The sequence below is a fragment of the Ostrinia nubilalis genome, chromosome 5, assembly GCF_963855985.1.
Source record: "Ostrinia nubilalis chromosome 5, ilOstNubi1.1, whole genome shotgun sequence".
Taxonomy (NCBI): Eukaryota; Metazoa; Arthropoda; class Insecta; order Lepidoptera; family Crambidae; genus Ostrinia; species Ostrinia nubilalis.
The window spans coordinates 11,205,111-11,216,305 of NC_087092.1; the positions used below are offsets into that span (position 1 = coordinate 11,205,111).

General features: G+C 35.3%; 1 protein-coding gene across 3 annotated transcripts in view; it reads left to right on the top strand.

Moving 5' to 3' along the window:
- LOC135071920 (diacylglycerol lipase-beta-like) overlaps positions 1-10,321 on the top strand; it is a 94,621-nt gene extending 84,300 nt beyond the window's left edge. For 2 of the 3 annotated variants that reach the window (XM_063965793.1, XM_063965794.1), the window contains exons 9-14: positions 205-330; positions 756-848; positions 1,219-1,373; positions 2,741-2,896; positions 4,179-4,291; positions 5,029-10,321. In XM_063965793.1, coding sequence (XP_063821863.1) covers positions 205-330; positions 756-848; positions 1,219-1,373; positions 2,741-2,896; positions 4,179-4,291; positions 5,029-5,203 — 818 coding nt within the window. In that variant the 3' untranslated portion in view covers positions 5,204-10,321. The remainder of the gene's footprint in view (positions 1-204; positions 331-755; positions 849-1,218; positions 1,374-2,740; positions 2,897-4,178; positions 4,292-5,028) is intronic. The other variant, XM_063965795.1, reaches the window with a different exon arrangement.
- Positions 10,322-11,195: the final 874 nt, after the last annotated feature.

Consider the following 11,195-nt stretch of genomic DNA (forward strand, 5'->3'; position numbering starts at 1 on the left):
GGACGTAAGACCTTAGGGCTATTATGTACCTATCTTGTTTGTAATGCACATAATAGTTATAATAATCCCGTTCACTCCTCGAGCTCAGTTTAATACCCATGCTTGTGTTAGGGGTGGGTTAGTCACAATAGTTCAAGCAGCGGTCAATCAAACTACCATCGCAACATAAATAAAATACCTACCTATTTTATTACAATTTTTCAGGCCTACCAGAAGACACGGCAGCACACAAAGGCATGTCAATGGGTGCTGCGAAGATGCTGAAGAGGCTCCTACCGGTGCTAGACCGCGCCTTCCAGCAGTACCCACACTATGACCTGGTGCTCACAGGTCTGTATACCATTTCTTTAAGGAAACAGTTTTGTAAAATTCATCTAAATTAAGAATTTAATCAACCACTCTGGTTAGTGTGGAAAGTTCAAATCCTCCATTTGGCTCTGGTAAAGACAGGGGCCAATCTCCTGCAGTGCAGTGGAATCTAAATCAATAACCCAATGATGATGATGGAAAGTTTAGTATACGAGTAGCTCTATTCTGCTAATACTTCAATGTAAAAGAAACACGAAATTATTACTAGGAATAAATGTACTACATTGTAAAAGATAAGCCGCAGCAGCAGGCTTGTGTTAGTAAAATATTCGGGATATTTATAAGTCGAAACGGACACATACAAAAGCAATGTAATTCACTACGATAAGCCAAGTCTCATTAAAGATGTACAAGTCTAAACGAAGAAACGCTATAATTATTTCCAGGTCACAGTCTGGGCGCAGGTGTGGCAGTCTTAGTGGCGCTCAAGCTCAGGCCGAGGTACCCGCACCTTAAAGTGTTCGCGTTTTCTACCCCAGGTAATCTACCCGCATTATGATTATACTTTCTTTTCAGGTTTAGACAAGTAAATTGCTTCTTTTGACGTGGGTAAGAACTTAAGCTTGCTACGTGTGTTTTTATGCTCACTGTATGTAGGTAGGTACAAGAATATAACATTAATCTAAATAGGTATACGAGTAGGAATAATAAGACTGAAAGAATTTTAAGTGGTTTTCGAGACTGTTTGGCATGTTTAATGTCACTTTAATGTTGTTTTATTGATGATGGTATAGCTTTCGATAATTTTATGAAAAGCTGCAATTCAATAAACGAATGATTTTACTATGTGAACACTGCACAATCACATTGGTACTTTGGTATAACTACATGGGCTATTTTTCTTTCCAGCGGGTCTAATAAGTCGCGAAGCAGCGAGGTATACCGAGAGCTTTGTGCTCACTGTGGGCGTGGGAGACGACCTCGTGATGAGACTCAGCGTGCACAGCATAGAGAACCTTAGGACGAAGGTCATACAGACCATACACGCAACTAAGTTACCCAAGGTGAGTTGTACAATCCGTTTCTAACTTTAAAGTAAGCAAAAACCGTAATCCGTTAACCTCTTTTTATTTTACTAAACCTACAGATATTCATAACTTTGCAGCAAGTTTTATTGGGGATTTCCCACGGGCTTTTTTTAATCCATTTTCTTGAGCGTATTGCCAAGGGTCTACATGTAAACCCTCTTTTCATTAGCCATGCTACAAACGCAATTGGTGTTCTTCAAGGTTCATTACTTAGTCCATTTCTATTTTAGGCATCTCCCAGGAGACAGTAACGTTAAGTCTGTAGCTAACTAAAGTAGTTTAAAGTGTAATTAGACCCATTTCTAAGAAACGAGGTTTATGCTTATACATACACTTACATTTTCTGAAATTAATTAGTTCATCTACTTAGTTCTGAGGTTGATAACACTGACACTACTTGGGTGTCTCCCAAGGGACAATCCTTTGAATATCTCAGGCGTGTCTATTTTAGAGATGAGACGTATTTACTAGAACAGATCCACACACTAGGTATTTTACAGTACTAGGCGGCACCTATTCCAATTTTTTAAATTCTTGATCCACCTAGTATTTTATAAATTACACGATTTCCGACCCTACCATCAAAGTAATGGAGGTTATTATTGCGTAATCCGTAGTCGTGTATTACGCGCACCTAGTATTTCTCGCTAAGCTTATGTGCGAACGTAAAGATTCACTCCGTCTCTGTTTGACCAAACAAACTTGAGCGCGACGAAGCAAACGCACACAAACGTAGTCAAACCATATTCATGTAAATAAGAAAAAATATGTAAATATATTTATGAAATTGATATCTTTTAAATACGCCAACTTTTAAGTTGACAGTCCAAAGCCTGTTGAAGTATGAAGGGAGGAATTATTATTCAATTTCAAATTGCATTATTCATACTACGGTTGTATCTTTTAAAAAAAAAAGTATTTTAGTCATATTACGTGGATTAGTCCGCACTAGTCGCGTAAAGTATGCTAAATTACTACGTACTAGGTGGAATAGGTATTTGGATCGAGTATTAATAAATACTAGGAATAGGTGCACCTAGTACCAAATTTACCTAGTATAACCCATCTCTAGTCTATTTATATACCCTTCTTGTTCTAGTACAGTGGGTGTTCTGCAAGAGTCGTTCTTTGGACCATTGTTTCTTTTTTAAACACCCGTCTAAAGAATCAACCTTTTGCCCTAATGCGTCAGTCTCTTCAAAGTTCCAGTTACATTAGTTACATTGGGTGTCCCGCAAGGGTCGTTCTTTTGACCAGTGCTTCACTTTGTTTAAATATTCTTCTTAGGTGTCTCGCAAGGGTCGTTAATTAGACCAATGACTTAAAGTATCCTTCTTTTCAAGTACCGCATCATGCTGAACGGCTTCGGCTACGCGCTATTCGGGGTTCCAGCTCGCGACTTGGAGTCAACCTGGCGGCGGCCTGAGGACCTGGAGGCCCACCAGTCGGACGACTCAGCAGACGCGCTGCTAGTCCAAAGCGTGTCCACCGTGAGTGCTGTCAGTCGTCTTTCTACTATTAGTGTGCGTGTGCCGCTTGTCACGTCATTCATGTCATGGCCATCATTTTGTGGGTGATTTGGTGCAGTATACAAGATCTTTTGAGCTGAATTAGCTATATTTTTAACTGTCAAATAAAACCAAGAGCGTCCGCGTGTCGTGATGTTTCAAAAACACGTTACGCTTCGCTCACGCTGCACGCACGTTTGACATTTAGATGTGTGCCTCATTTGAAACTTAGAAATGTCATTAACTTCATGTCATGGTGGGCAGCCTGTGTTGTTTTTGTGTTAGCTAGCAAGCTAGATTTAGTTATGCTTTGAGTGTTTATTGATTGATTTGCTTTTATAAAAAAAAATTCGAGTATCAATTTGATTCAAAAAAGTAACTTACTTTAGTTGAAATCTTAGTTGTAATCTCAAACATTGAGACTAAAACTAATTCTTTTTTTTTTCTTTTAGTGCTTAATTAGCCAAAATACTTAGTACTGTAGCTATAGCAATTATAATGTTTGATACCACTATTATATGTAAGTATTTATTTCACAAAGGTAAGGTTATTAATATGTTTATACCTACTATCATATTAAATTTCATGTGTTTGTGCTCTAATAATAGTATTATGGTCTCAGGATTTCAGTATTTACCTTTTAAAGTGACTGCTCTTTTACTAAGCCTCAGTCTCAAACGCGCGACCTACCCAAAAAGATAAACCTAAACATAAGGCGAACGATGTTTCTATCGGTAGGAGGCGGCGGTACTGTCGCGCAACGTATTTGTGTACGCGGCGGTTTGGTCAGCGCGGTAATATTTATTCCAAAGTATTAAGTCCAAAGACATAGGACATAGGCCATAGCATAGACAAAAGTCAAGTGATGTAATTCTATCGTGAGCAGGCGGCGCCACAGTCACAATAGACAGTTTGACACCATACCCGAATAATTCGAAACCACAACTGTTTTAAAAAGACTCTTCATTCTGGTCTTAAAAACCTAATTTATTTTAAATTACCTGTAAATTTCGATTTTTGTTGGAATTGTAACTGAAAAAAGTAGTTTAATTGGGTTGACAAAATAGTGACGTCACTTGCTTGTGGTGCCATACAAAATCTATGGGAGAGTTTCGTTTTGACAGTTTTAAAAAGTACGTCAATTGACTGTGGTGTCAACATGTCTATTTGCGCGGCGGTTTTCGTGAGCGCGGTGATTTTTCTTCTTCTCTCTATTTTGTCCAAACTCTTAACATAGCAAAGACAAAAAGCGAACGATGTGTTCTGTCCACAGGAGGCGGCGCTAGTATCGCGCAACGTGTTCGTACGGCGATTCTCTTCGGCGCGGCTGTTCACAGCAGGACGAATACTACACATCGCGCGGCGCAAGCGCATGGGCATAGAGAAGTAAGTAAAATACAGCCCTATGCTATATATACTCTCTTACTATAGGTTTCTAGCTCTTAACTCAGTCAGTACCTGAGGTGTAAGAGCGGCATGGGAGGGGTGACATTGACATATTATATCGTGAGATAGGAGTTATTCGTCAACTCGCACCTCTAAAGGTGTGAGTTGGCACCTTCTGTTTTTTATGTCATCAACTCGCACCTTTTTGAAATCTGACGTGTTTATGTATAGTCATCTACAAAAATGTTTTAATAAATTACTTATATTGAATTGTGTAAGACACTTGCAACGACTTGAGTTTAATAAGTATACAGGTTATGATCCTCCATCCTTCTTCTAGACCTATAACTACACATTCAATACAGCCCTATAGCTATATTTTACTTGGCAATTCTTTTTAACTTTACGTGAATCTTTGTTCTCTTAATTACTTGTTACTCTCTCATTTCCATGTCTAATCAGTAATGAAGCGGATGAAGAAAGGTAAAGTTGTTAATTTTCGTTGAATTATTTTACTCGTGTAATGTACCTAGACTACTACGAGTACCTAAATGTAGACTCTACATTGTATAGTATCAATCCCTAGTATTAGACATTATGATCTACCGTAAATGTTATGGTTTCAATTAGACCGACTACATATCGTGCATGAAGGACGGAAACATTCTTTCTAGGCTATCAATTTGATTTAAGACAAAAGCGGTAGTTAAGTTATTAATTTATTCCTTTGTTTACAGGAAAGTGCGCACCCACGAGCCAACGTATGAAATGCGATGGGCGTGTCCTGAAGACTTCATGGAACTGCAGGTCATGCCTCGCATGCTCCTCGACCATCTACCAGAGAACGTGCACCGCACCATACAGACTGTCATAGAGGAACGGCACACGTATCGGATCACGCACGTTGTGTAAATACACGTACACGTACTTTGTGTTTAGTGCAGTGCGAAACAATTGAAACGCAATTGAAACGCTAGTGAAACGAATGTGAATGCGTACACGGTTGATTGAGAAGAGACAAATGACATGCGTTGTGAAGATCGCGCTGTGTGTGGATTTAAATAGAAACAAATGACAAGCGTTGTGATGCACATCACTTAAACGTGTCAATTGACACAAAACAATTGAAGATAGTTGATATAAAAGAAATAGCCAGAAAATATGCACCGCTTTACTTGGAAGACTACACATGGGTTGTAGGATGAAGCATGTTGTAAGTTCACACTCGCTTCATGACGCATGCATTATGGCAAATTAAAAATGAGTAAAATGACACATCGAAGCTTACTTACACAATATGAAATTGACTGTAATGTTAACCCTAAAACGGTGCGGCAATAATACCTTGGCTAAGTAAATCGATGAAACCAAATAAACGAACTCTTAGAAAATAGGAAATACAGTCCATGACTACAAGAAATTTTCAGAGACGACATGACGTAACCATCAATCTTTAAATTAAGTTATATTACTTTTAAAGAATATTGTAGTTTACTGTTAAGTGAACGTTAATTCTTAAACCGTTCTAGCAAATGAACTAACAAATCCGAGAGTAATGCCCGTTTACACCATCAATTCCTAATTTTTAAGTAAGCCCTATGACAACAAAATTCATATTATGTGTTAGCATAGGGGTCACTTAAAAATTAGGAATTGATGGTGAAAACGGGCATAAGTATACATTTTAAGTAACGACTACGACCTAAACACCATCTAATTGTAGAATGGATTTGAATTTTGAATTGTCTTATGTCTTTGAATTTATGATCAAGATTCAGTACAAGTTATTGTTTAATTTAATTAAAGTGACCGCACTAGAATTAACACAATTTTAAAAAATGGGTGCTGCCCAAAGTTAACAAATGATCATTTAAGAACACTGACAATGTTTGACGTATCTCCTTATAAATTGAGTTCCTAGTATTATTCTATCGAAGAGAAGTAATAAAAAGACAGTTAAAAATACATACCAGTGGACACAGCAAGTAAAACCAGTATAATTTAGGATAATGTGAATGGTTTACAACACATGTAAGTAATTATGCATTTTTCGTGTCAATATTACTGATGTGTTCTGCGAAGTATGTGACTAAAGATATTTCCCAAAATAAGCTATGTAAAAATAATTGTAAGAGCGACAATGGTGGAGGCGAGTTTCGTCTTAGAAGATTTAATTATTTGTATAAAAATAATGTACAGACAGTCATTCAGCTGCTGGCAGTTGATATGACAATAAATATTAATATTTTTGGGTATTTTGACATACAAAAACTTCTGCAATTAACGCCTGTTTGTCTATGACGTGACACATACTCAGCTGTAAAATTGTGTTGAAAAAGTAGAGACCTAATCCAGGCGTTTGTGATTTTAATAAAATACACAAAATATAGTAAATACAACTTCCCAAATAACTATTTCTCATAAGATTGCTTACAAATAAATGTGAATCGAGTTGCATTGACCTAACATAGGTAATCTGAGAGCTACTAAGCAGACTCTATGAGGATAAATTCATATTACTTAATTAACATAAAATAATTATAAGAATTGAATCTACTGAAGCATTTATTTTTATAGTTCAAGAACAGTTTCTAATTTGTTTATAAGAGTGAATGCAGCTATGGTGGTGGATTCAACGTTTGAAAGTTAGGAATTGAAATACTTTTAAAAACTTAGACGTACCTAAATGTTACAGATTTGGTAACCCAATCTTACTACTTAAATAGTGTCATCGGCAAATTGTATTGATTTATCACCTGAGCAACGATCGAAAGTTTAGCGAAAGAGATGTAACATCGTCAATTAAGTAGGTTATAATAATACCGCCAGAGGTCGCCATTTTTATTGCACGGAAACTTTTGTCTATTAGAGAAGACCGTGGCGTTGAAAAGGTTAAATAGCAGCGCTCCATAAAACATTATTATGTCTCAAATTGAAACTCTTTTATACAATTTACTGAATTTCAGCATACAAAATGGCTAGACGTGTTATTTGTCTTTCCCAAACGAAACCAACATGTAAATTGACGACAAAGTAAAAGAATCGTACAATTTGCCGACGACAATACACCCGTCAACTCTCTAAGAACCTTTCATGTAATGAATACTCTTTTTACAGACAAAAATAAAAGTTCGGAAATAAAATTTCCCACTACAATTTGTTTATTAAAACACTAGCAATCAATGACAAAATACGTGTCAAATTATTATGTAAAGTTAAGTAAGAAATGTGAGAAGACTGTGATGATGTTATAGTATGATTATTGTTAAAGTAAGTGAAATCTTTATGGGCAGTTGAATGTGTTGTATGTAAAGTTAAGTATTTTAGCAATTTGTATATAATACATATTAGTTTTAAGTCCTATATTGCTTTAGTTTCTGGGAAACAAAGCAATCACCTCGTCCCAGTGTAAGAGCCCCTACCGACTACAGAGTTTTAACCGTTATTTTAATCGGGCTGTTAATCAGTATGAAATTACGTACGCAGATTACACCAATTTGATATCGGCCCGTTCCTCATACACATTAGAAGCCGACCAAAATAACGGCTGATAAAAAAATTCTGTAGTTGGGACTCTAAATGTCCACATATCAGCGTACAAAACGTTTTAATTCTTCCTCGATAACACCATGACCCCTGTCATGTTTTCAAAATTACTTTGCTCAATCTTGTGCAATTTTCGTTTGACTGATGTAATTACTACTCACCACATGAAAAACATTTTATTTTTGAAGTCCTATTTATGCAATGTCTAGAAAAAAAGTTTCAAAGCCTTTTTTGTTAAAATGAATCTCAGTTAAAATTTTACACCCAATATTTTGAAAGTACAATTGATTATTTTTAAAATTTCGCGTTGCATCATTTAATTAATTTTGACAGATATTAACGCAATACGCGGTTAGGTTAAAAATGTCTCCTGACACGCAAAAATATTTTAACTGCGTATTATAATTAGAAATGATATTAAAGTATGGATCTGTTAAAGGTAAAAGTCCACTGGGCCTAAATATTAGAGTTTAATCAATGTTTTAATAATAAAACACAGCGTTTAAAGGACTTGTTGGGAAAAACTTAAACAGTGAAATTTTAATTTTGATATTCGAAAAAGTAAAAGATATTCTCTACTCCCCAATGTATAAACAACACATTGATAAGTTTTATTAGGCTACAAAAATCAGATGTGTTGTTAGAAAAAATCCAGTAAGTAGAGATCTTCATTGAATAAGTTTTTACCAAACTGTTCCTTCGCCTTGTATTATTACTGTAGATTCTGACATAGAAACATTGATATTGTAATGTTACGTCTTAAAAAGTATTAACTACATGGCGCGAGTACACTATGTGGGAAAGTGGTCAAGACTTTATAGTGTGAACACCATCTTGGTTACTTTCTCCTTCCCCCGTGTGTGTCGCCCATACTTCGGTGTGCGGGCTCACGCTCCGACTTGGACAATTTTCCGCATAGTGTACTTGCGCCATCAAATATTTGGTTGTTAAATCACTTCGATTTTTTAATATAAGTATTACCCATATACCTAAAAATAGGAATTAAAAATGTACTACCAGTACAGTAATGTTACCGGAGTCAATTACTTAGAAGCGTACTTATGTTGATTTTTTTCTAGAACCGAAATAAAATATTATCCTTATCCAAACTGAAAATACAATACACAGTACAGTCATATTTATTGACGTTAATTTTCTTGACTCATTTAATAAATCTTTATATAAAAACATACTAAGCACGACTTGTTACCGCTCTGATATTTAAATACTTACATGCATATTAATCCGTTTGTGTATGTTCGATTCTAAAATAACGTAGGGAACAATAATAATGTGACTTCGATCACCTTCGAACAGATTCTGAATGATGTATTGTACATAGCATTTACTTCGAATAATTTACATTCCATTTTGTATCCTATTTAGCCTTCAGTATGAATGAGTAGGTTATTTATGCTAAAAGTAACGAAATTTGAAGATGCACCTTATCATTGTGCTCGTAGTTTCCAGTATTACCTACTTATGAACACACTGGAGTCAAGAAATCCTAATAATATAATCCAATATATGTATAAAATTTTAAACTATTTTTTTAAGTTTGAATTTCTTTTTGAATTATTCTGGAATACGGGTATATTTCTAGAGTATTTATATTTTTTGACAAAGGAAAACGGCTTTCAATCATATTAAATTTAAATCTGTATATCTGTTTTCTACAAGTCCTTATAAAATAATAGATAATAGTTTGTCACAAGTGTGCCAAATACAGTCGTATCATCTATGTATTTGGAGCTACATTTTATCTTGATTAAATAAATCGTCTTGCTAAAGCTCTACACATACTTAGGCATACATAATATTATGATTATAATAGAGTCCATCCAGTGTGGTTTAACCTTTTGACCTTTTTTACCCTACCTTACATTTACAAAATGACCAAATTGTCAAAAAACACGCTGTAAATAGAAACAAATATGCTATTTTTATGCGTCATATTTCCTCTTTGTACAGATTTTTACCGAGAAAAGATTTATTATGCATTGACAGATCTGAAAATCGTAGGTAAGCTTAAGCTTAACTGCAAGTTATTGTAATAAAAATTTTCAGGATTTGTGAAATTTGAAGTTAGCCATTTCATATTTTAAATAGTTGATTGAATTGTTGATAAAAGGCAAATACCTAAGTATCATTACCTACAAAGTTTCGTCACTATTTTTAAGCCTAGAAAGATATTCTAAGGTGGTTCTTCAGTTTTCAAAATGGCCAACTGTACAATATTTTAATTATCAAAATGATAACCGTCGGCTACGAAAAGGCGAATACTTATTATTGTAAAAAAATATTTTTAACCGACGTGTCGTAGATCTGTGTGTATGTTGTTGTATGTTCAAGTATTAAAAGGACTGAGTTTCTTATCACTTGTACCCTAAATTAGGGCTTTGTAATCTCTCACCTTTGTATTAGGGTATAGCCAATGTCTTGTGTTGGGTTTGTGTTAATTTATATTAAAATATATTTTAAGTAGTTTGCCGTTTCATTTATTTCAGCAAGAACTCGATATTAATATTGAAAGTTATGCAAACTACTACCCGTACCCAAAAACGTAGAGTCAATAAGATATATACACTCAACATCAAATAAACCGCACCTTCCGCGACGCGAACTTTAAAGATTTTCTTCTGACACAATCATGGTACCCCAACAATATTGGTGTTATTTGAAAGCCCAATAAATATCCTTAAAGAAAAATACATTTCATTTCTAAATAAATGATTAACATAATACCATAAATGTGACTTGAAAATAGACCTCACTTTGGGCTCACCTCTGGGATCAATTAGACCAATTTTTATGGTTATAAAACCAAAAAAAGATCTCACGTGTCCTCTTTAACAGATGGATACCGATGAATCCCAACTTAACAGTTTTATAGTCATAAAAAATGGCTATAGCGTAACTACCTATTTTTTGAAGAAGTGGCTCTGGATTCTTGTAAAGACACATTTTTGGGGTAAAAACCTTTCCTTTAATGAAATGAAGTTTAGAATTAGGCTTTCAAATGGTACCAATGTTGGTGGGAAGTGGGGATGCATACGTTTGATAAGTGCTTGTCGCGGGAGGTGCGATTTATTTGATGCCGAGTGTATAAGATTCCGCTCTACATAAAATGTTGAATACGATCGAATTACAATTAGATTCTACCTAAGTACTAACTTTTTATAAAACATACTTGTCGTAGCAACAAAACCGTAAACATTGTTTGACAAAAATCTACCTGCTCTATTTCCGGACTGTGGCTTTATTGTCACCACGCACCCTCTTTCGCGCAGGTACGTACACAGACTAACCTCTCTATGTCGCACGAAGGCTCACAATTAACCTACTTTTCCAATCGTGT